The sequence below is a fragment of the Nicotiana attenuata genome, chromosome 10 (assembly GCF_001879085.1).
Source record: "Nicotiana attenuata strain UT chromosome 10, NIATTr2, whole genome shotgun sequence".
NCBI classification, from domain to species: Eukaryota; Viridiplantae; Streptophyta; class Magnoliopsida; order Solanales; family Solanaceae; genus Nicotiana; species Nicotiana attenuata.
Genome location: NC_031998.1, coordinates 19,322,321 through 19,345,449, shown reverse-complemented (window position 1 = coordinate 19,345,449; position 23,129 = coordinate 19,322,321). Strand labels below are relative to the sequence as shown.

General features: G+C 36.2%; 4 protein-coding genes and 1 non-coding gene across 11 annotated transcripts; 1 reads left to right on the top strand and 4 right to left on the bottom strand.

The window, feature by feature from the left end:
* On the top strand, positions 2,513 to 10,116 carry LOC109233115 (sucrose nonfermenting 4-like protein). 6 transcript variants are annotated; one of them, XM_019398883.1, is made up of 14 exons: positions 2,514 to 2,879; positions 3,003 to 3,090; positions 3,874 to 4,056; positions 4,224 to 4,358; positions 4,459 to 4,518; positions 6,577 to 6,666; positions 7,471 to 7,608; positions 7,886 to 8,027; positions 8,131 to 8,307; positions 8,393 to 8,456; positions 8,570 to 8,639; positions 9,115 to 9,211; positions 9,288 to 9,403; positions 9,732 to 9,850. In XM_019398883.1, the coding sequence occupies exons 1-13, from the start codon at positions 2,812 to 2,814 to the stop codon at positions 9,377 to 9,379; spliced, it is 1,404 nt and encodes a 467-aa protein (XP_019254428.1). In that variant the 5' UTR covers positions 2,514 to 2,811; the 3' UTR covers positions 9,380 to 9,403; positions 9,732 to 9,850. The 6 variants fall into 6 exon arrangements, 5 of the variants coding, with proteins under 5 accessions (XP_019254428.1, XP_019254429.1, XP_019254430.1 ...); XM_019398884.1 differs by having other exon boundaries at positions 2,515 to 2,879; positions 3,913 to 4,056; positions 9,753 to 10,116; XM_019398885.1 differs by having other exon boundaries at positions 2,515 to 2,879; positions 8,206 to 8,307; positions 9,753 to 10,116.
* LOC109233114 (pentatricopeptide repeat-containing protein At5g61800) lies at positions 9,998 to 12,090 on the bottom strand. The gene has a single exon (XM_019398881.1). It carries the CDS (start codon positions 11,679 to 11,681, stop codon positions 10,065 to 10,067), a length of 1,617 nt encoding a protein of 538 aa, XP_019254426.1. The 5' UTR covers positions 11,682 to 12,090; the 3' UTR covers positions 9,998 to 10,064.
* Positions 11,797 to 11,878, bottom strand: TRNAS-AGA. The gene has a single exon. It is a non-coding gene; the product is annotated as a tRNA-Ser (tRNA).
* Positions 14,838 to 16,487, bottom strand: LOC109233113 (40S ribosomal protein S27-1-like). 2 transcript variants are annotated; one of them, XM_019398880.1, is made up of 4 exons: positions 16,404 to 16,487; positions 15,383 to 15,481; positions 15,254 to 15,282; positions 14,838 to 15,148 (listed from the first exon to the last, which is right to left on the bottom strand). In XM_019398880.1, the coding sequence occupies exons 1-4, from the start codon at positions 16,404 to 16,406 to the stop codon at positions 14,950 to 14,952; spliced, it is 330 nt and encodes a 109-aa protein (XP_019254425.1). In that variant the 5' UTR covers positions 16,407 to 16,487; the 3' UTR covers positions 14,838 to 14,949. The 2 variants fall into 2 exon arrangements, with proteins under 2 accessions (XP_019254425.1, XP_019254424.1); XM_019398879.1 differs by lacking the exon at positions 16,404 to 16,487 and having other exon boundaries at positions 15,383 to 15,967.
* LOC109233112 (calcium-binding mitochondrial carrier protein SCaMC-2-B-like) lies at positions 16,550 to 21,926 on the bottom strand. Its single transcript, XM_019398878.1, has 4 exons — positions 21,031 to 21,926; positions 17,421 to 18,206; positions 17,246 to 17,336; positions 16,550 to 17,132 (listed from the first exon to the last, which is right to left on the bottom strand). Exons 1-4 carry the CDS (start codon positions 21,428 to 21,430, stop codon positions 16,940 to 16,942), a joined length of 1,470 nt encoding a protein of 489 aa, XP_019254423.1. The 5' UTR covers positions 21,431 to 21,926; the 3' UTR covers positions 16,550 to 16,939.

Genomic DNA, 23,129 nt, shown 5'->3' with positions numbered 1-23,129 from the left:
ATGAAGCATGGTTGTTATTCTCTTAATCAAATTTACATGGTGAACTGCATTTTGCATTCAGATCCTCTCTCAAATTACATAATGATGCTATATGCAAGGCTCTATATTTACGTTGTACATTTTGGTGAAAGCAATAGTTCCAAGATCCCTGGCGAAAGAAAAATAAGAAAAGAGAAGAGGAGAAAAAAAGGAAAAGATTGTAACTAAATCCCTTGATTGAAGGCACAAATAATGGATTCGGGTCTTCTAAGGTGAATTGTATATATTTTGTAAACAAAACTTGTTTATGCCGGGTAATTAGCTAAACATGGGTAATAAAGTTTCAAATAGTGTATAATGGTAGCCAAAAGTTATTCTCTCTCTTCTAATGGTTAATCACCATCACAAAAATAAGCCCCATCAAATTATTTTACTTAAAAATAGCCAAAAAAATATTTAAAATCCTCTCTCTCTTCTCTCATAGTAGTATTCGAAAACTCAAATATTTTTAATAATTTTTATAGTTTTTATATGTATATTCAAATATATGTAACATATTAATAATTATATTATTTATATATCACAGTGTATAACATAATAATAATGTATATCAAAAAAGTATATTAAAATATAATTTTCTTTTTTTAAAACACATTTCAGATTGAAAACTCAAGTTCAAGACGACTCCACATGTGTATCCCCTATTTTATCCCGTGTATATCTCTATGTACATCAGTAATACCTTATGTATGTCATGTGTATATTAAATTTGTGTTATATATACGATATACAATGTGATATACACGGGCGTCCATAAAAAAATTGTGTTATATACATGCAATACAAAGTGATATACATAGGCGTCCTTAGAAATCTGTGTATGATATACGCTGATGTACACGATATACACAAGTCGCAGTTGGATTTTTAGGCCTGATTTTTTACCTTAAACCAATCTAAATCACTTCTAATCTTGCTCAAATTTTGTATATAGCCTCGTTTAGGTATTTTCAACCAATTTCAATCATACCCACTTGTTCAATCCAATCAAAACAAAGAGAAAGAAGAAAAACAAAGTTAAAATATATTTTTTCTCTCTTAGTTTTTGTTTCTGATTTTCTCTGATATGAGATATCTTATCTTTTTATCCCACTGATTTTTTTTTTTTTACATAATTTGCAAGAGTTTTTGCTAAACTATGAGAGCGAAAGAGAAGAGATAGAAGAAAAAATACAAGGAGAGAAAGGGAAAGGAAAGCAGTGAACAAGAAGAGAAGTGAGCGCGAACAGGGAAAGGGGGGGGGGGGGGGTAGGCAGACGGTTTGGGGCCAATTATTGAGAAAGAATATATAAGAGAGTAGATTTTTTAGGATTTGGATATATAATGCCAATTGTTTGGGGCTATCTTTGCCAAACCTAAGATAAGGCTAAAAAGTTGTCAATTCCTAATATGTATTGTTATAAGATGCCAATTTTTCTTTTAAAAATCAACATGTGAAAGTTCCAACGAACTCGCACACTACATTCGTCCCTGTTGTTAGTGTAATCTTTAATTTAATACTCCCTCTGATACATAATAAGTGACCATTTTACCTTTGACACACCCATTAAGGAAATACGAACCCCTATAGAAAAAAATGTATTCACTAAAATAATTTGAATTAATTGTTACCTTAACACGTTGGAATATGTAAATAATGGCAAATTTTGAAAAAAAAAAAATTTAATTTCTTCTTAATTATGTAAATGGATACTTATTTTGAATCAAAACAAAAAGGTAAAATGATCACTTATTGTGGATCAGGAGAAGTATATTATAGTAAGGCTACTTAATATTTATTAATAAATTACCAATAAATACTTATTAAATGAAGTTAAATGTAATTACCTTTGAAATAAATCAATCCGTTAAATATTCCGAACATTGTTAATGCATTAAAATTCCAACTCCTAAATATTGTGGTTATATGTTATGTGACAAACTATCGACTTGTTTGAGGTAGAGACAGTTAAGACAATCACTTTTGTCCGTTCTGTAAACTCGAACACGAAGTATTTGATGTGTGGAAAAGTAAGAATAATGGAGTATATATCATATAGAAACAAATAGACATCTGTGTTTGAAGTTCATAGGAAATGTATTTCAGGATATGTCAAGACTGCCGCAGTTTTCACACACCATTTTTTTTTGTTGGGAAATCAGTTATCCCAAAATTAAATATCTCGGAATTAATTATTACACTTTTTTATTAGAATAAAAATAACACTATAATTCCGAAATAACTAATCTCAAAATTAGTATACTATACTTTATTCCAATCAAATATAAGATAAAATTATATCAAATTTAATTTTGAAATTAATTATCCATATTTCAAATAGCAACGAGCTTTACTGTAGAATCATACATCAAAGAAGGACAAACACATAGGACATATGAAAGAGAAACTAAATACAAATGTCATTCTTGCTATATAAAGCCAAACAACCTAAATGACAAAACGTAAAAAACGTTGAAAAAGAGAAAGAAATAGAAACCAATAGAAAGCCTCTGCAACTATTTCAAACATTAAAATACACAAACATCATATTAGTAGTATTTCCATGTCGCATCCATTGTTACATTTTCATTTTCCATTCTTTGCTTACTCTAGTCATTTTTCTTTTAATATAATTTCTGCTCTTCGCTGGCTTCTTGTCATTCGGGTATACCGATGCTCTTTGCTTCCCCATTTCCACTGATTTTTTCTGTCTGATTTGCTGATTTTGTCTTTCGGTAAAAGCATGTATATATACGAAATCACAAAAGGGAAGTTTTGGGTCTGAAGAGGAAATGGTACTAATAACCTTTACATGGCGATATGGTGGTAGTCAAGTTTTCCTCTATGGTTCCTTCAATGGGTACTTTTAATTTCTCATTTACAACTATTCTTTTATTTTTAAACCCCTTATTTTATGGTTCAACAAAGTGCACGTTACATGCTTGTTGTTTGGCCTAAGTGCCTGTGATTTTGGGTGGTGCAGCTGGACTGATCAGCTACTGATGAGTTTGTTGGAGGGTTCGGCCACCGTTTTTCAGAGGATCATTGATCTTCCACCAGGTTATCATCAGGTATTCCCTTAATTCTATGTGATGATTGTGTAACGAGCTAATGAATTTGTGCCAAAGTACACCTAAAAATCAAAAGAAAAGATCGATGACAATTTTATCTTAGGTGCTGTATGCGACAACAGTTTCATCTTTTTCATTCAGAATATCTGCAAGGGCCTAGCCAAGTTCACAGAGCTAGAAGTTTTGATAAAGTAAAGAAATAGATAATCAGGGTTGGTCAAATGAATTGGATGGATTATAACTGAAAGTTAACTAACTAAATTGAGATTGAGGGAATACTCCGGGAGATATGCTATTACTCACTATGATCCTACCGTCTAAGTCCCTGTACACCTTTTGTGTTGCCACACTTTAACTGCCTCTAAGAAGATGCATCGATATGCTTATTAGCGTCTCAGAATCAGCAAATACGTAGGCATGCAAATATATTTCCGAGATTTGGTACTACTGTACATCAATAGGTTTAATGATTTTTCATGTGTAGTTCTCGAGGATTACGGTATTCTTTGCTTTTGATGCTTTGGCTGATGTGTAAATTGATCCTATTTTGTGTCTAATATGTCTATTCTGTTAAATAATTTGATTTTCAGGAACATACTTGCTTTCTTAACAAGTTAACCATTAGCAAATGTTACCTCTTTACAAGATATGGAGTATCGTAAAGTTTTACATATTATAGCTGTTACTGATGTATTACACATGCACAGCGACACCTGCTTAAAATAAAGGAAAGTGCACATTTTGTATGGAGTTGAATTTACTGGCTCCAAATGAACTATGCAGTACAAATTCTTGATTGATGGAACCTGGCAAGTCGACCAGGAACAGCTTTGTGTTCAGGATGAATATGGTGCAATCAATAACTTAATATTTGTTAAGGAATCAGATTCCACACCTTCTGCCTTACTAAGAGAGGATACTCAGTCGAAGTTGGTCTCGGGTTTTGTTAGAAGCATGCATCTAGAGGTCAGTGCTGACCTGAAAAGAATTTCTTACGTGATATGGTTAATGACCATACCAGAGTTTCCTTTTCCGTCCCTCATTCTGACAAGTGACAACTACTCATAATGATTTCATGCAACCACTTTCCTTCACATTTTAATTCCGTATAATTTCCTTGTCATACCAACCAGGCTTCATCTTCACTTGGACTACAGCTTGAACCAGTCATGCAGTTGTCAGCCAATGAAATAGATGTTTCCCGCCGTCGTCTATTCATGTTGTTGTCATCTTCCCGAGCAGATGAGCTGATTCCAAATTCAGGAAAGGTTTGGAAGTCTTTATCTATGCTTTCCCCTTGTATTGTGCCATTGCTTAATAATATCTCTATTTAAATTTACTGACTACCTAACTGGTGATTCTTCATAGGTCTTTGCATTAGATTCTGAAGTGGCTGTGAAACAGGCTTTTCATATCATGTATGAACAGGTTCGGTTTTCTATGCACACTATTGACCGTCTTCTTTGTTCCTCTTGGGTGTCAGAGACGCCTTTGTCCTCAAGCTCAAGGTTGTAGCTAATAAGTACTTGCTCAAGCAAATTCTGGAAGTTGTAATTTGTCTTGGAGATTTGCATATGAGTTATAACTCGAGTAAATATCCAAATTATACATTTCAATTATGGACTTGATTAATAAATCTACAACCAAAATGTCTGCACTTTATTAAGACTAGTTTATTCTTGATTTCGGAATGGTTTGCCATTTGAGATGAATATATCATTTTGCTTTGTTATTTGCTATTGAATTGCATGGATCGGCAGTAATAGTCAGATATAGTTACTCACCTCGTAGCCCAATTTCCTTTGTGGATTGTATACCAGCGGGAGTTGCTGCCTGAAGGACCAAACCTGACTGCTGGGACATACAAAATTGACCGAGAATTACGTGGAGGGAAAGTCATTCATTTTCCAGAATCTATGTGGACTTGGCGAAGAACATAACATTATGGAAATAAAAGATCTATATACGCAATATAGACTAGTTGGGGTTAAGACTTTGTCGTGTTTCCACATTACACTATTGTTTGGTGTTTTCCACAAGTCCTTTTAGTTTTAGAGATTTGTATGTAATAGAAAAATACAGAGAACCTCTTCAGCTAGTGAACACTAGTTTTCCTTAAACGATAAATTATTGAGTATTGGGAATGGGTCCAAACAGAATATAATGGATATTGAGAATTAATATAGACGACCCGACTAGTTTGTGAAAGAAGCATAGTTGTTTCTATTATATGAGACCACTTTGTTTTACCCTTTGGATTCTTGCTTATATGGCCTATTCTAGGGCTGTCAAATTTGGCCCAAGCCCAAATGACCCGCCCAACCCGCCCAAGGTTGGGTTGGTTATTGACCCGCCCATTTATTGAACTTAGCCCATCTTGACCCAACCCATCTCAACCCATTTAAAGTTGGGCTAATTTTTAGCCCAAATTGATCCATGAGTAAGTTTGTCAAAATATCTTAGAAATAATTTTATTTTTGTTTAATATTTTAAATATGACCATAACAAAAGCAAAAAAGCCTTATTTAGTAATTATACAATTCATAAGAAAATAACACATATTAATTAAAGTTTAATAAGAGTTGGGCGGGTTGGGTTATGACCCGAATTTTAACCCATCTTGACCCAACCCATCTTAGGCCAAGTTTGACCCGCCCAATTATTGACTCAACCCATTTTGACCCGCCCAAAATTGACCCAACCCGCCCATTTGACACCCCTAGCCTATTCCAAAAAGTGACTTGTGGAGACCTTCGTATACAGGGTAGGAAGATCTATAGTATGGCACCTCATCCATTTATGTTTCAGATGTTCCTATATTTTAGGTTGTGGAATATAGCCGTGTACTCCCTCCGTTTCAATTTGGACGAGGTAGTTTGGCTCGGCATGGAGTTTAAGAAAAAAAAAAAGACTTTTGAAACTTGTGGTCTTAAAAGCTTAAGGGGTAAAAGCTTTGTGGGGCCATGACATTTGTGTGGTTATAAAAGCTTCTCATTAAGGGTAAAATGGGTAAAATGAAGAGTTTAAAGTTGAATTATTTCTAATTGTAGAAATGTGTCATTCTTTTTTGAACAGACTAATAAGGAAAGTGTGTCATCTAAATTGAAACAGAGGGAGTAATTTTCATTTGTCAACTTTCTCTGTGATGGGGAAGAGAGTGTCTTTCCTTTAATCTGCAGTGCTTTAGAAAATCTATTTCTTGGGTTGGTTTCGTTGAAGAAAACACAGGATAGGAAAAATATTATTCAGTGCAGGTGAATCCTGCCAAAAGTATGGCTCTTGAGCCTGTGATGTTCCCTGGATATAGGCTGGGCATCAATGCAACTGTGTTGGTTGAAAAATTCTAGTGTCCGGTAATAGTTCGTGCAATCTTACTATGTCTTTAATGTTTTGTTATACACTATTTTTCTCCATTCAATTTACATGTTGATTTTTGTTTTATGCTTGGAATATATTTTGAAGTTCACTAGTTGAACATATGTTTAGGGACTTGCTGTGATTCCTCTTTGGGATGAGCGGAATGCGAAGATGTCGGGAATGCTTACTGCTTCTGATTTCATTTTGATATTGTTGAAGGTACTATTTAGTAGTTGTTAAGCACAGCTGGCAACTGGTTTTAAATTTTTAATTTTTCCAAATATTTTTGAGGCCCTAGGGCTTTGATATAGTGGTAAGAGTGGAGCACGTGATGTGTGAGTTAGGCATATGTCACCAGTTTGAATGTTGCGGTAGACAAAAGCTTGGTCTTTAAGTGGAGAAGGGTAGAGGGACGGGTCCATTGTCCGCCGAGTTTTGAACTTTTTTGAGCTTTGAATTTAAGTGCTAAAAATGAGCCGGTGAATAATATTTTCTTGAGGAAGATTTTCTGGCTTTGTTTCTCATTATCTTAATAATCAAAACCCATGTTTTTAGTAAAAACTCAGAAACTCCATTTCTATATGGCTAATAAGTTGCTTGTCCATGGAGGAATATCCCCGTCCACCTCATGTCAAAGCATTTGGTCTTTCTAATGCAGCAAATAGTGAAGAGTGAATCCTATGCCGTTTGAGCGATTTTTCATTTATATTTGAAATATGTGACTTTTTATGTTCAATTGAGGATCATAAACCTGCAGATGAATGTTCCTTGCATTGTATTTTATGGGGAGAATTGATATAGTAAGGTTTAATCACAAGAAGATAGTGCCTTCTGAATTCCATCTACTATGTATAATTTTATGCAGTTGAATTCTCCTATTAGATGACTTTGATGCTGTCTTTTGATCTTTAATAATAAATTTTATTACTACTATTAGATTTGTATATAACTAGTGCATTGTCGTCATGTATCATCTATGCTTCATTCCTATATATCATGCCTAGGGTAAACTACGTTTTGCAGCTCCATGGAAGTCATTCAATGCTGACCAACGATGAGCTTGAAAGGCACACTGTTTCAGCTTGGAAATACAGAAAATTCCAACTGCATGCAGAAGTGTCAGGGCCTATGATACCTCCAAACAGAAGGGTGTTACTGCAAGTATGTAATTTTATGCTTAGTGGAGTATTCACAAACTATTCTTGGCCCTTCTAATTGTTATATGGAATAAAATGGTTTTTGCTTTTGTTTGACATGTCTCTCCCTGGAGGTACGGGTTTTCTTTTTTTGGCTTGAGGGGGGTGGGGTTGTTGGGGAGCGATTACGTATTTGCAGGCTATCTAACCATGAGAAATTTTTCTTTGTTTTCTCTCAGAGTAGCTTTTATCTAGAATCTTATTCTTTCTATTCATTCCTCCTATTTTCTCTTCAATCACAGGCTGGACCTGATGACTCACTGAAAGATGTGGCCTTATTATTATTACACAATAAGATCTCTGCAGTTCCACTTTTACATTCACCAGAAGACGAGTCATGCGTGCAGTTGTTGCATACTGCATGCCTCGCAGGAATATCACAGCGTGCGTTTTCTCTATAATTTGCTTTCCACTTCAGCAGTTTTTTACCTCATAACGTTTTTCGCAAGGGCTTATGTTTGGTTTTATTTCCCTTGGAAAATCTTAGACATATGCAGGCATTTTAGGCACTCCCTAGAGTATCTGCCTCTTCTAAAACAACCAGTGGGTAATCTTCCATTAGGTACATGGGCAAGAGAAGTTGGTGGAAGGGCTAGCAGCCGTGTATTATTAACATTATACAGCAGAGATCTCCTTAGTTCTGCTCTTAAATTACTAATAGAAGGTACACAAGAGTATTATATGAGCAGAACAAATATGTTAGGGTAACTAAGACATTTACTAAGCATGTCTTTCTCTTGCTCTGACAGGTCAGGTAAGTTCAATACCTATCCTTGATGATGATGGAGCCCTTGTAAATGTGTACTCTCGGAGGTAATTCATGCGCTTCTGATGGTAAATGCTTGAGATTTTTCATTTTCAGCATCATTGAAGTTGGTTTGTTACTTTAAGTATTACAAACTTGTTATTTTGCTGTCTTTACATAGTGACGTTACCTCTTTGGCGAGAGGCAATGTGTATGCTCGCTTTCGGCTTGACCAGATGACCATGGCCCAAGTAAGTGCATTTCAATCCACCGTCTCTTGTCCCCTCACGATTATCATGCATGCTAATATAAGCGAGGTGCTGGTATGCAAAAGAACTCTGTGGGCTACAAAAGTTGGTGAATTTATTTGAAAACATTTTTCTTGTCTCCAACCTAAGTTCTTTGGTATACAGAATACTCTATGAAGACTTAAATGGACAGTCATACTTGTATGGTGATATGAAGCTGCTTAAACTTTAGTTACCTTTTGGTTTTAACTCGCTTCTTGGAACTCTTTCATCTTGATTAATTCAAGATATTATGGGTAAAAGTACTGCGGAATCTTTTTGTTAAATAATGTTGTTATTGTTGATGATTCTTTTAGGGCATGCGGACATTCTATCACTGTGTGTGTAAATCCGCGTAGATTGAAGTTGTAATTCTGTTGTTACCTAAGGTTTCTTATACTTTTTCTGCATATAATGCATTAATTGAATTTCAACACAGGTCCTGGAGGTCTTAGATGAAGCATCTCGTGATCGTTGTAGGACATGCACACGTTTCGATTCACTGTATAAGATAATGGAGCTCCTTTCAGATCCAAGTTTGTACCTCTTTTTTTTTCTTTTCTTTTGGTGAGCCTCATAATCTTCTAATGAATGCCTTCTCTTTTGTTTCAGTTGTCCGGCGCATTGTGGTCATTGATCCCAATTCCCGGCAGTTAGAAGGCATAATCTCTTTGAGAGATGTGTTTAATCTTCTTTTAAGCTGAAATATTTCTTGAATAATTTCACAGGTATTTAGATTTTACTTCCTGAAATAGCCACAATCAATTTGCATATTATATTTTGCAATCGCTCCTGAGCCGAGGGTCTATTGGAAACAGCCTCTCTATCCTCACAAGGTAGGGGTAAGGTCTGTGTACGCACTACCCTCCCCAGACCCCACAGTGTAAGATATTATTGGGTATATTGGTGTTATATTTTGCAATCGTTGATTATGAGTGTTTGTGTGAAGTATTGACTAACTAAAAGAACATACAAGTTGCTTTTAAGAGAAATAGTGAACTGGATCCTATCATCTTCTTTGTCATTTCTAAACGTTAATGCTAATAGCAATTACAGTTCACTGTTTTGTTTTGGCAGGTGGGAATAAACTAGTATGATGACTTGGTAATGGCTGCATTTGCTCAAACAGAAAAGTTGTGTCAGTATGTCGTTTGGCTGAGTGGAAAAGATGAATACAACTATTTACCAATAAAGCATAATCCAGCGATGTATTGCCTGAAGTAGCTCGTGGAAAAGAAATGCTATTCAAGAATTGTCTATAAACAAAGGAAGTTTGTGTAGTCGAGGAACAAAAGAAAATACACAGAACCTGGACTGAGATGTTACTCAAGAACTTTTTTACACGTCAAATGACAGTAGTATAGTTGTACCAGTGAAAAGAATGTATTGTTAGTTCATCAAAACCCTATCGGCAATAGAATGCTTCAAATTGAGTTGTAGACAATTTAAGACAGAATATATCTCCTTGCTTTGAGGATGCAAGTCATCCCATGAAATAAATTCATGTATTACCCCATTCAACTGAATCAAACTACAACCAGCACTCTTCTTGATCTGTGCACAATCTCTTCTTTTCCTTATACTGACCAAATCATCCCAACGGCCAGCATCTGCAAACACATTTGCCAAGATTGAATACACCCCACCATCTTCAGGTTTCACCTCCATCACATTTTCAGCAGCTTTAACAGCAAGCTCGACGTGCCCATGTATCCTACACCCACCAAGCAAACCACCCCACACAAACACGTCACCAGCCATTGGCATTGCCTCTATCATCTCCATAGCTTCTTTAATCAACCCTGCACGTGCCAGCAAATCCGCCATGCACCCATAATGTTTTAGTTCTCGACAAACACCATAAACCTCTTCCATTTCTCCAAAGAACCTTCTAGCTTCCTGAACAAGACCTGCATGATTACATCCCGCCAACAATGCCAAAAAAGTTACCCCATCAGGCCTAACACCACCTTCCACCATTCTTGAGAAGTAATCAAACAATAACTGGCCATGACCATGCATGGCTAATCCAACTAGCATAGCATTCCAAGTAAACACTTTCTTTTCCAAGCTTGTCTCAAATATCTCCATAGCAATCTCAATGCACCCGCATTTGGCATATAGATCTACCAATCCAGTACACAAGTATGAATCTATGTGAATACCCTTCTTCCTAATATAATCATGTAGGGTCTTCCCCTTCTCTAGTTCCCCAAGTTGTGCACAAGCTGAGAGAGCAGAAACCAATGCAACGTTATCAAATTTTACATTTAGCGAAACCATTTGATCGAACAGCTCAATAGCCTCTTTACACTGGTTCAATTTTGCATATCCAGCCAAAAGGGTGCCCCAAGAAACTGCATCTCTTTCAGGCATTTCGTCGAAAACTTCCCTCGCTTTGTCCATCTCACCCGCTTTAACATACCCATCAATGATTGAATTATAAGTAACAACATCTCTACAACAACTTTCGTCAAACACCTTATGGGTGTCACTAGTATTACCGCTGACGGTATACACACGAACAAGATTATTACACACAAAAACGTCAGCTAAAAACCCAAACTTCAAGGCTTGAGAATGAAGGGTCTTGCCGAGGGACAGAGAATTTACTAAACTACAAGCTTTGAGAACAAAGGGGAAAGTGTGGGAGTCTGGTGGGACTGAATTTCGGCGCATTTTGAGGAAGTATAAAAACGAGGTATTTGGGGAAAAGAGGAGGGTGTGGGCTCGAATGATAGTGTTGTAACAGAAAGTTGATGGGTTTTCAATGCGGCTGAAAATGGAGGTGACATAACGAGTGGCATAGTGATGGATGTTGGGTTGTAAAGGAAGAGAAGGAAGAAGGGAAGTGAAGGAATGAAGGATTTGAGTACTGGAATTGAAAGAGAGGAGGCCGTTGGTAATGGCTTGAGCATGGACTTGTTGAATTTGTGAAATGGTTTTGCATTGTTGCTTTAGTGTAAATATCAGGAATGATGATTGTTTGTACCTTATTTGAACCATAGGAGTTGTTGTTGTTCATTGTGGAAACCAAAACCATAACTAGCAAAGTGGCAGTTCTTTGTGGAATGGGAATGCCGGCACAAAGAATGGGTAATTGGGAAGGCAAAGAAAAAAACGTGGACGACAGGATTCGAACCTGCGCGGGCAGAGCCCACATGATTTCTAGTCATGCCCGATAACCACTCCGGCACGTCCACAGGCATGTTCTTTTAAGTCTAAGTTTCTGTATATAATATTTTGTTTTACATTTTTTGCTTTACTATTCTGACATACTTAGCAAAGAAGATTTGGTTAAAAGAGTAGAGAAAACGAACACATAATAGTTGGATAATAGAGCAAAGATAGAATTTGCTCGAGATCTACGGATAAAGTATTATTTTGGCTACTGATAAGGAAAGTATCAACTATATCTGACGCAGGTGCTTATTACTTGCTAATGCAGCAGCTTGTCATATGATGATTCAGTAGCTTATTACCTTGTCAATATTAGCACACCTCCGACATTCATGGTCAATATCGATAAGTTTTAATTTTTAACAGAGATGTACTGCTAGCGATTATGACCATTGTTTAGCTCATCTTGAGCCGGACCCATTTTAGCCCAAGTATACTTTGGACTGGATTAGACAATGATTCATTTATTGACCTAACCTATCTTGACCCGTTCAAATTCAGCCAAATCCGCTCATTTGCCACCCCTACTTTTAACATATACTATAATATCTTAATCAAAATTCAGTGAGTTCGGTCGAATCGTAACTTATATACTACCAGTGGTCCTACTGTGATATTCCTAGAAGCCTCCAGCTCCAAATTCCAAGGAGCAAACATCTCAAATCTCTAAACTAACATAAAAGCTCCATTATTCATCCCCAAGAACGCTAAACATATTCAATCCCTTTAGCTCCTTTGTCTACCAAGAATTTCACTTTCAAAAGGAACATAATGGAAAAAGACAAATATTGTACATTTTCCACATTTAGATCCTTTTTTGCTGGGATAATGTCTCCTCCCCACTTAATGAATTAGTGGCTTTCAGCTTCCACAAGATTCCTTAGAAGCATTTGAATTTTTTTAATGAGTATTAAAAACGAACGATGCAAAGTAATTGTACTCTATTAAGAGAAAGCCAATCTGCATCATATTCCACTTTTAGTAGGTTGGAGGGTCCTGTGTTAGCTTCCTTTACTTATTTTTTTTATATGTTTGATGGCCTCCGTTAAATGCTTTTTAAGTTTTAACCCAACACTTTCCACTTACTTATCCATCTAAATTGCATCTTTTGATGAAACGCATTCCATTTGTCAGTTAACTTTACCTCTTCTCTATTCCCCCGGAATCGATTTGTTTATCCTTTTTTTTTTTTTTTTTTTGCTTTTCTCCACATGGAGAGTGCATAGATTTCCTCACCTTTATTAATTTAAATCTGTTATTGGATTGAGATAGAACTTAAATGGAGCAACATAACAGTAAAGATTTGAATAGCTGACATTAACTTGCTTGAGATTGAGATATATCTTTATTGTTGTATTAATTCAAATCTTCTGAAAGAAAGAATATCTACCCCATGGTAGGGCGAAGGTCTGCGTATAAACTATCCTCCCCATATTTTATGGGATTATACTGGGTTGCTGTTGTTGTTATTTTGAAAGAAAGAATATAAGTATTCTTAGTGGTGGATAAGTAGGACGGCCTAATACAAAAAGAATATAGTAGCTAGGAGGGGGGACCATAAAAATTTGCCATTTCTTTATGTTTCTAGCCCTTTGGCTACAGATAATATGGTGGACAAATTCTTGGCTTTCAAGAATGTTACTCCTATATAATAGGACTTGTAGAGAAGAGAAAACAGAAACTCAGCTCCTATAATTAGTTGCACTATAAGGCTATGAAGCATAAGAAGATGTGGAGAAAGAAGAAAAAGAAGGATTTTGATGGAGTACTCGAGGATGAAAATGGCGATCACCACAACTTTTCAGTGAACACTAGGTCACACCCTTTGGTGCATCTGATGTGAGTCAGTTACCAAGGTAAACAGGCAAGTCATAGCGGCAAAGGGAAGGCCACGCCTTTCTTCCAGATTTTTACCTTTTTCTTCTTGTATTTTCATATTACTTCCCCATCATATATATCATGGATCAGCCTGGCTTTTGAGTTTGTTGCTTTGCTATTATTAGTCTTTTAGCTTTTGATTAAACTACTGTTCAACCAATGTCCTTGTTGAGTTTGTTGCTTTGCTATTATATAATGGTGTTGGAGGCAATGCCTTCTTTTTAAGAAATACAGTCTTGTTCTTACCTTTCTAGTCATCAAGTTCACTGATATTTCATCTTCATTTTTCTGTTTATTTCCCAAATTTTTATAATTCTTGCTTATATCCAATTACAAAGCACACTGTTCTGCTGCCTACTGGTGGTGGTAAAAATAAAAAATTATACAGCAATTATGCAGTAGTATTTAACCTAAACCAGGGTGGCTAGAAGTAGAGATTAAATGGATTGAAGGTGCTTCCCAAATCATATCAATGACAGAAATCATTCATCTCCCACAGTACAAGAAAAAAAATTACACTAGCAATGCAACGTAACTGGTTATAACATGTTATTACTCTATTTTTATTATGCTTGACTTGCTCAGTCTAACCGCAACACTCAGAGGCAGACACAAAATTTCAAGAGGATGGGTGGATCTAGAATTTACATTTGACGGGTTTAACTTTAGTTTCTTACTTTGAATCTGCTATTCTTTCTATAGGTTCAAAATTATATTCTTTTGAACATTTTAGTGGTTTTCTCACATATATCTTATACTCCGTGCCGAAGACAAGACCGTCCCGAGTGGGACTTGAACCGCCAATTTCACTTGTAGAGGTGCACCTAATAATTATTGCACTATATGAGCCTTTGAGCATGGGTGTGCAAACATATATTTAAGTATCTTTAAAGCAATATAATATTGTTATACATGATTTAGGGAGAGGAGCATGAGTTCACGTGAGGCCACGTTCCTTAACCAAGATACGCCCCTGGCAACACTATTCAGAGTAAACGGAAAACACCTAGTATTTCCCAGAATTATATATCCGAAGAACTTGACGCCCATATATAGACTATTCTTTTCACAAGAACAAATTAAAATTGAAAGCCAAGAAGAATAATCGCTTCAAATTGCAGTAGATTAATAAAGACAACCAAACTATTCATAGTACGAACGTTTTCACAAAAAGAAGCTGGTAAACGGAAAACTTATCTATTGACTAATTCATCCTTTAAGTACACCTATATACGTCACCTTGGTAGCTCAACCAACTATAGCAAAATATCAGGCAAAAGATCATCTTAGCATTCTTTTTAACCCTAAAGGAACAACCTTCTGTAAGCTTCGATCTCGTAGATGATGGTGTACATGTCTCTTGTTGGCAGGTGGAGCATAGAACAAACGATTGTGCACGACCAAAATTCGTAGCCCTGTAAGAATTTTAAAGAAGTACCTTATTAAATCAGTAACTAATAGTTAATTATGAAAAGAATACCGATACAAACAAGAATATAAACCAAGTTTGTGTTACTTACATAATGAAGCAGCATTGACATTTCACACTCTGCAACAGTTCATTAGAGTTAAAAGAAGAGAAGGCAAAAAACAAAGGACGTGATAACGGATCAAACGATATGTGTAGAGTATCGGTGGTTAAACATTACCACAGAACAAGTAGGTCCTTGGAGTACAGACTTTAGCTTATGTGTTTTTGTCCCAAGCTTGGCAGGAGGATTAAGCAAATCAATATCATTGGGAAGAACCTGAGGAGAAACAACTGATATATAATTCAAAGGCATTAATGCAATGGGTAATAGGAGGATGAGGTTCAATTATTCAAACCAATAGTGTTAGACCTAAACAGTAGCCAAAGCCCACACACCTAAGGAAAACTTATCGACGAGTTACCTCTGATCTCAGCAGAAAATTAAAAAAGCATTATTTATAGTGCTTTTGCTCCCAGACCTCGGCTAACCGAGAAATACTGACAGCAGTATACAAAATTTTACGGCCCAAAATTAAATGGAGTAATTCATTTTTTGTCTGGGGAAAGAACACATATAATAGTGCAATATTTACAAAAAATTTACAAAATCTTAGCAGGATTCATAATTAATATTTTTGGCAATTAAATATTAACATATCATAAAAGATTCTAATAGATCAAAGCCGCAAAAAAACAACCCTAGATTATTCACTTCCTATATTTTCGTTCTAAAATATTAACTTCTGTAACTGAAATATTTAAAAAAAAAAAAAAACTGAAAGTTATAAACTTTTAATGAGCTTCTGACACAAAATTGAGGAAATGATCAAACATTATTTGCTAACGCTATTTCTTGCTTCCCTGTCGGATACAGAAAGGGAAAAAAAATAAATTAAAAGAACAACATTGTACCCTTCTCACAACCTTCATGAGAAAAATATATTGCACTATGACAATAAATTTTTCTTTTCATCTCTCATATTATACTATCACAATAAATTTTGTTTTTCAACTCTCCTGTTCACCTTTGATTTCGTTTAACTTTGTACTTCTACATATTCATACATAGCTCTTTCTTCTTTTGCATATACTTTTGTTATTTACTTAATACAGTGGAACATAAAGTATGCCAGGATTTCAATTTTCAGAACATGCTGTTTGATTAACTCAAGTATTTGACCCAATAACAGATTGCTTACCATCCCACTTTACGAGAATAAGAAATCTAATGTCGAACCATGAATCCTGGTAAAACAGTAAGCAGCTTGTTATTTTGGTGTAACTGTTTCATCTGCACCAAGGTGGCAAACGAGCCTATATACAGAAGGAAATGGAGCAAAATGAGTTCGATCATCCACGCAAATTATCCATACAGAAAAAATGGTAAGGTTTACACCTTACAGTATTACATTGTGTATGTAAATTAGCATTAGTTTACAGTGGACATGCCTACAAAACTCGGACAGAAATCACCAAATGAAGACCATTCTCAATCACGAACATAGTTATTCTGTCAGGCTAAGAATAAAACTCTCGTTAAAGTTTCTTCAACATCCAATGTCGCATCAACCATGTGTATGTTTTTTTTTTTTTTTTGTTAGGTAAAATGAAGTGCGTGATTTTGACAATTAAAGCACCTATGAGCCAAAAAACTTAATTCATTTTCATCATCATCGTCCTCAGCATCAGCTGTATTTAACTCCAAATGTGGAGCAGTCAATCAAGAATATATCACCTAATCGAGTTCTAGACTCTTTTTCATGGATTCATAAACGAGATAAGTAATGCTTGCTGCTGGAACTACTTTTAGAAGATTTGGAAAAAGTCCTTTGTAAAAGCCTCTGAGACCTTCATGCTGAAGTGTTCTTCGGAACACATCAGACATTCCTTTGTAAGCAGCATCAGCATTTGTAGGTTGAGCTTGCATTCTAGCAAAATTGAAGTTGTGTGTGAAAAGAAAGGCAAATTGCATGATAACACATGAAGTATATACAAATGCGAAAATTTATGGTAGCAGCATCAGTTAGACATTGAGAGCTACCTCGTGCGAACGACCTGTAAAGGATAAACACACATTGCTCCAAGCGCTCCGGATATTGTCCCACAACCCAGTTGCACAAGAGGGCCAGGTTCTGTATATCAAACAACTGTTAGAAAATTTTCCATTTAATTTTGTCGGAGAAAAGTGAGTAGCAGTTAACAGTTACAAGCTATACCGCTATCATGAAGAATATATATCTTGGACAAATCCTTCAATGTCTCATAGGCAGCCAAATCAATGCCTGCATAAGGTATAATTCCAAGAAGAGATGGTATCAGCCCTCTATAAAAGGCCCGAGACCCCTCCTTAACCCATATATCTTTTGATAGTTTTCCCAGGTTGGGAACCTTTCCACCTTCACATGCATGAGTTTGTAACCGAGTCTTAACAAGATCCATGGGATAGATAGCAGTCTGTGCTACTGCACCAGCCAAGCCTCCCGCCACAAGACGCCCAGAAGCTCCAATGTCACCCTGCTCCTCACCCTTGGTACTAGCAATGAGATTTTTCAACATTTCGTAAGTGTAAAACTTGATTGCACTTTCAGGTGCAACCTTCATCACATTTAATCCATTGCCCCTAAAAAAACTCAATAAACCACCTTCCTTCCATATGTTTTTGACAGCAGGACCAATAGAAGCACGAGTAGTCTGAACTTGTAAAACCACCTTAAGCCGATCAAGGGGAGCTGTAGCGGTACGAGAAGCAGCTCCTGCAACTCCCCCCGCAATCAAATACTTAGCTGCATGAACATGCTTACTGATGCCTTCTGGAATAACAGCCTGTTCACCAATATCTACAAGACATACCCTCTCCCAGTATCGGTAAATATTCTCCATCGTGGCCTCATGTGGATAAAGTAGAAGAAAATTTCTCCATTCTTCAAAAGTGATAATCCCATTATTGTCCTTATCGACATGTTCCACAAAACGTGCAAGTTCATCATCATCTATTTCTATCCCTGCAAAAAGGAAACTGCCCTAACTTATAAGAGGAAGACAACTAAAGAAAGGAAATGAGGCTTGGGAACAATTATGACCCAGAAACATATATCCAGAGGAGATGAATATTTGTAAAAGCAACAAAATTAGCGAGAAAAGATGGAATTTTTGTTTGGTAGATTCAGAAAGCATAATCCAATTAATCAACCCAAACCCATTTAGGCATCTTATTCAATGTAGATGAAACTAAAAGAGATATTTACCCGACAAACCACGTAGCAAAAGTGAAAAGGCAGACAAAGAGTACTGGTGTAGAGCATTTACATAACAGGTGAAACTTCACAATTAAGTAAAAAACTCTATACTATGAGTCAGAAAACTTCACAAGGCCAACTAGCACTGTAACGAGGAGTACAAATATTTTCTATCACTAAAGAAGAAGGCAAACATAAATTACTAGACAGAGCATCTCAAGAACATACAACTGATTCCTTTTCCGGAAAAAAAGAAAAACACACACACACACACACACACAAAACTGATCATAACAAAGAAAATTCTGAATCTGCTAGAAATCGGTAGAGTGCAGAGAATGCTATGACTGGAAGACTGTTTGAGAAGCTTCATTTTTCTTGGAACTGGCTGTTTGAGAAGCTTCACTGATAAGCACCTTTAGCTGCTTCTTGTACAAGATCAGTCTCAATCTCCAAAATTAGTCCGGACATTCAGAAACAGCAAGCAAGGTATCCCACAAATAATACTTAGTTATACCCTGCACATATAAGAATAAAGTATCCAGCTCAACGCTGGAACTAAGCCTAAACCTAATTTTGCTGGCCTCAGTTTCAATACTACAACAAATTTAAATACCTATAGACTTAAACCTCATCTAAACTCAATTCCTTCACCAGAGCACGGAAGAAAAATAAAGAGTTGAAAGAACTAAATCGGGAAAATAACAGTTTTACGCACACACCCCAAAGTAGTTGTTCCAAGTAAAAAAGGCATAACAAGATAAATAAATAAATAAATAACTTAGTTAAAATAATCAATAAAACATAAATAAGGAAATAAATAAATTATAGTACAAGTATTTACTTTAATCAGTGTTATACTATAGGTACTGATCACCACTTTCACACGTCAAGCCACCTTCTCACACGAAATTTAGCCCCAAAAGTCCACTAACCCAACTGCATTCGACCCCAAATTTTTTTAAGGTAAATAATTTTATTAATGATAGGAAATCCCCATATACAAGCCGTATACCAAAAAGTAGAAAACCTACACCAAGATATGGTTCTCCAAGGAAGAAACTCAATCTTCTGTACAATTGGGAACGGTACACCAAAAGGAAACCAGAAACAAGAGGCTACTTTGCAAGTTAACTTAAAATTAATTGCACTTGATCCCAATATCATCTGCATAACCTTAAATTACAGGGTTTAATTTCATACAGGAATTGATCGATATCCATGTCCCAAAAGAACATTAAACATAATTTTTTTTAAAAAATGGGCTGTACTTATCTAAGTGTTTGATACATTTAGGATTTCTGCTAATGAAATGTACCTTGTAGGCTACCGTATAAAGTTTTAAGAGAGATGACGGTTAGTGATAACAAGATAACGGCTAGCCTTCAGGATGGTGTCTTTACAAACAATGGGCCAAAAATGATGTTGGTGGTCTTGCAAGAAAATGAAAGGCTGGACTTTTCAAGTGTTTGGCCCATTTAGGACTTCTGCAAATGATATACGCTTTTGAAGCTACCATGTAAAGTTTTAGAGAGATGACTGTTGGCAATAAAGATCACAAGATAATGGTGTTAGCCTTCAGAATAGTGCTGCTAGTCATCACAGCAATAGTAGCCTTATCCCAAGACAACAGGAGACATGGGAAATAGGTGACAATAACCGGTCGACAAAATTTGCCCCCTCCGGCAAGTCCCCAACACCTGCAATCCCTTACAATTCATCACCACGTTTGCTCCAATTCTCCATCATTCCATGCTACCTTTTGCTTCCTGTCTTTCCCTCCTTGGTTACATTAGCCATTGAGGCTTCAATGCCAACTCAAAAGACTGGGAAGGGAACTTGGAAAAGCAGATGTAGGATTGCAATAGAGGGAAGGGATAGTCCTCCATTTGATTCCTTTTCTCTTTTAAACTCAGAAAGAGTTATAGGAGTACCAAATTCTTCCATTAGTTCAGACTTCAGATGGTTCTATTAATAGCCGAACTAGAACGCCATTTATATCTAACTTGAACGGAAAATATAGGACTGAAATCAGAGGTTTAGCACTATGATAGGGAAGGAAACCTTCAGAACTCCAAGCAATACAACCCTTCAAAAAAGCACCTCATCTACTCTCAATGCTATTGATCAGACAAAAATTACCTACTTGAAGTTCTAAAATAGTACAAAGTTTCAACCTACTTGATGTTCTAAAATAGTACAAAGCCTCGTACTTCTGATGTAGAGATTAAAGACACATGCAGGCAACACATGAATCATCCTATGCATTTGTTTTCCCTTCAACAATATGAAAGGATCAGTACAGATCTTTACGCTGTTTAACCATGTCTAAATATAAGAATTAGAGAATAAACACATACAAAAAGACAATAGGAAAAAAATGCAAAATAAAGAGAAATAATAGCATCAGTCAATATTGCAAATTGTTACAAAGTCACCCCCAGTGGTATAGACATAGTTTCCTTGCACAAACCAGTAGAAGTAATTCTACAACATTCACAGCACGTATTTACACCAGTAAACAAGAGAGCAATATTAACATTTATGATTAATCTCAGAGAACGAAATTAAAGAGGGAAATGATAAGTACCAGCTTTAACAAGGGCATCCCAAAGCTCCTCGGGCAAGATGCAGCCACTATGCTCCACATCAATAGCCTGAAAAATCCTATACAGTTCCAGCTCCTTATCATCCATGTACTTTCTGAACTCCTGATAATCCACCCTCCCATCCTTATCTTTATCACACACCCTTAGCAATTCTTTAGCAAACTTATAATCAGCTGGAATTTGCATAGCAAATAATCCTTTATCGATTTTCGTGTAATCCAAGTAACCCGCATTGTCCGAATCGAAAAAACCGAATAGGCTTCTGATTCTAATGTCCCTTTCCTCATTAGTCTCCCTTAGTGCTGATAAAACATGGTCCATTGAGACCGGGCCGGGCTTCTTCACCGGGTTGCAGCAGCCGGGCCGGTCCTTATTTGCCATTGCTGGGTTTCTTCACCGCATGGATTTTTTAAAAATAATTTCAGATCTAAACGCAACAGTGCTTTTGCGTAGTAATTCTGTATAGAAGCGAATTAATTCCAAGAGAGAGAGAGAGAGAATAATTGTGAAGGATCCGAGGAATAAACCCGTTTTAATACGCGGGTTTTGTTGTTAACGGGTCAAAAAAGGAAGGGAAGAGTCGAAGTTTACCAAAGTTGAAGAAACTGATTAATTTATTGGGTACTGTACTACTGTTTAAACAATGCTTAAAGAAAACGTCAATGGCCGGTTTCGGACAGAAAATGGACAAAGAAACCAATTACCGAATTTCTTACTTCCAGTTAGGAGGGTCCAATGGGCGTCCGAATAAATTGTAAGGGGGCGGTGGTGAGTCGGCGGAGCTGAAGCGGTAGCTACCGGTGATGTCAAATTCAGTGCGCGTGTGTGTGAAAAAATTTACTAAGTGGGTGGAAGTAGGACTTATGGGAACATGATTCCGCACGCTCAACCGCCCCCCCCCCCCCCCCGGTGTCATGTTCACGCGTTCGTTTTCATACGCATGTTTCTTGTGCCTTTATTCCAAAAAATTAGAGTTGTTACGAAACTTAGCTCAAAGTAACAATATGAACAATAAAATAGACAACAATATAGAGAGGAGAGAATCTTATTTCTTCTATGTATTCAAGTGTATACAATGTAATGCCAAAACCCTCTATTTATAGGATTACATAGAGGCATACAAAAGAATGCCATAAACATGACATTAAACATTTGAGATCATGGAGGAAGATCATGGGGAGGTTATGGAGGTGTGGGAGTTACAACTATAATGGTAAGAAGTAGTGGGAGTTATCTACATAATGGAGAAGAGTAGTGGGAGTAACTTCTTTAGGAGTTATAGACATCCACTACAAAATAATATTTCATAACACTCCCCCTTGGATGTCTATAGATAATGTGCCTCGTTAAAACCTTACTAAAAAAAAAATCCTGTGGGAAAAAATCTTAGTGAAGGAAAAAGAGTACACATATCTTGTAATACACATTATTTGCTGCCTCATTAAAAACCTTGCCAGAAAAATCCAGCGGGATAAAATCTTAGCTGAGGAAAAAAGAGTATAGCGCGTATTTGCTTCCCCCTGATGAAAACATCACTTTATTCTTCGGAGACGACGAATTCCAAGCTTGTATAACAACTTCTCTAATATTGAGATCCGCAATGTCTTGTGAAGAAGTTTGTCAAATTATCACTTGAACAAATTTGTTGAAGAACTTTTAAAAGTGAATGTGCTTTATTTTGTCTCCTTCGATAGTCCTTCTTTCAATTGATATAAGCAAACAACATTATCTTCAGTATTATTGGAATCTTCTCTTCAAAGTCAAGTCACACGTCTGTTGTGTGTTGAGCCCCTTACTTTATCAGTTGCTTATCTTGGCATGACTTGAATAAGTATCAACAGTTAACTGCCTTGTAAAATAATAATATGGCAGTACTCTCACATGCAAATAGAATGTTTGAAGAACGAACTTCTGGAAAATGCCTGCATTTGCATAACCAACAAAATCTTGACAATATTTGTTAGAATAAACAAATCTATATCAAGGACTTCTTTTGCAATATAATCATAATAGTATTCCAGTATCTTTATATAGGAATTAAAGTATATCTCGCTAGCATATTGTTATACTCGTGTTTCTA

Excerpts from the sequence above, each read along its gene's own strand:
- LOC109233115 (XM_019398882.1), top strand. The coding sequence starts at position 2,812 with ATGGTACTAATAACCTTTACATGGCGATATGGTGGTAGTCAAGTTTTC. Across the intron at positions 3,091-3,873 it reads TTCCACCAGGTTATCATCAG|TACAAATTCTTGATTGATGG; the intron begins GTATTCCCTTAA and ends TGAACTATGCAG. Across the intron at positions 6,667-7,470 it reads TCATTTTGATATTGTTGAAG|CTCCATGGAAGTCATTCAAT; the intron begins GTACTATTTAGT and ends TACGTTTTGCAG.
- LOC109233114 (XM_019398881.1), bottom strand. The coding sequence starts at position 11,681 with ATGGTTCAAATAAGGTACAAACAATCATCATTCCTGATATTTACACTA.
- LOC109233113 (XM_019398879.1), bottom strand. The coding sequence starts at position 15,517 with ATGCCTTTGAATTATATATCAGTTGTTTCTCCTCAGGTTCTTCCCAAT. Across the intron at positions 15,283-15,382 it reads AAGGACCTACTTGTTCTGTG|AGTGTGAAATGTCAATGCTG; the intron begins GTAATGTTTAAC and ends GAACTGTTGCAG. Across the intron at positions 15,149-15,253 it reads TGTCAATGCTGCTTCATTAT|GGCTACGAATTTTGGTCGTG; the intron begins GTAAGTAACACA and ends AAATTCTTACAG.
- LOC109233112 (XM_019398878.1), bottom strand. The coding sequence starts at position 21,430 with ATGGCAAATAAGGACCGGCCCGGCTGCTGCAACCCGGTGAAGAAGCCC. Across the intron at positions 17,337-17,420 it reads ATATATTCTTCATGATAGCG|AACCTGGCCCTCTTGTGCAA; the intron begins GTATAGCTTGTA and ends TTTGATATACAG. Across the intron at positions 17,133-17,245 it reads TTACAGGTCGTTCGCACGAG|AATGCAAGCTCAACCTACAA; the intron begins GTAGCTCTCAAT and ends CAATTTTGCTAG.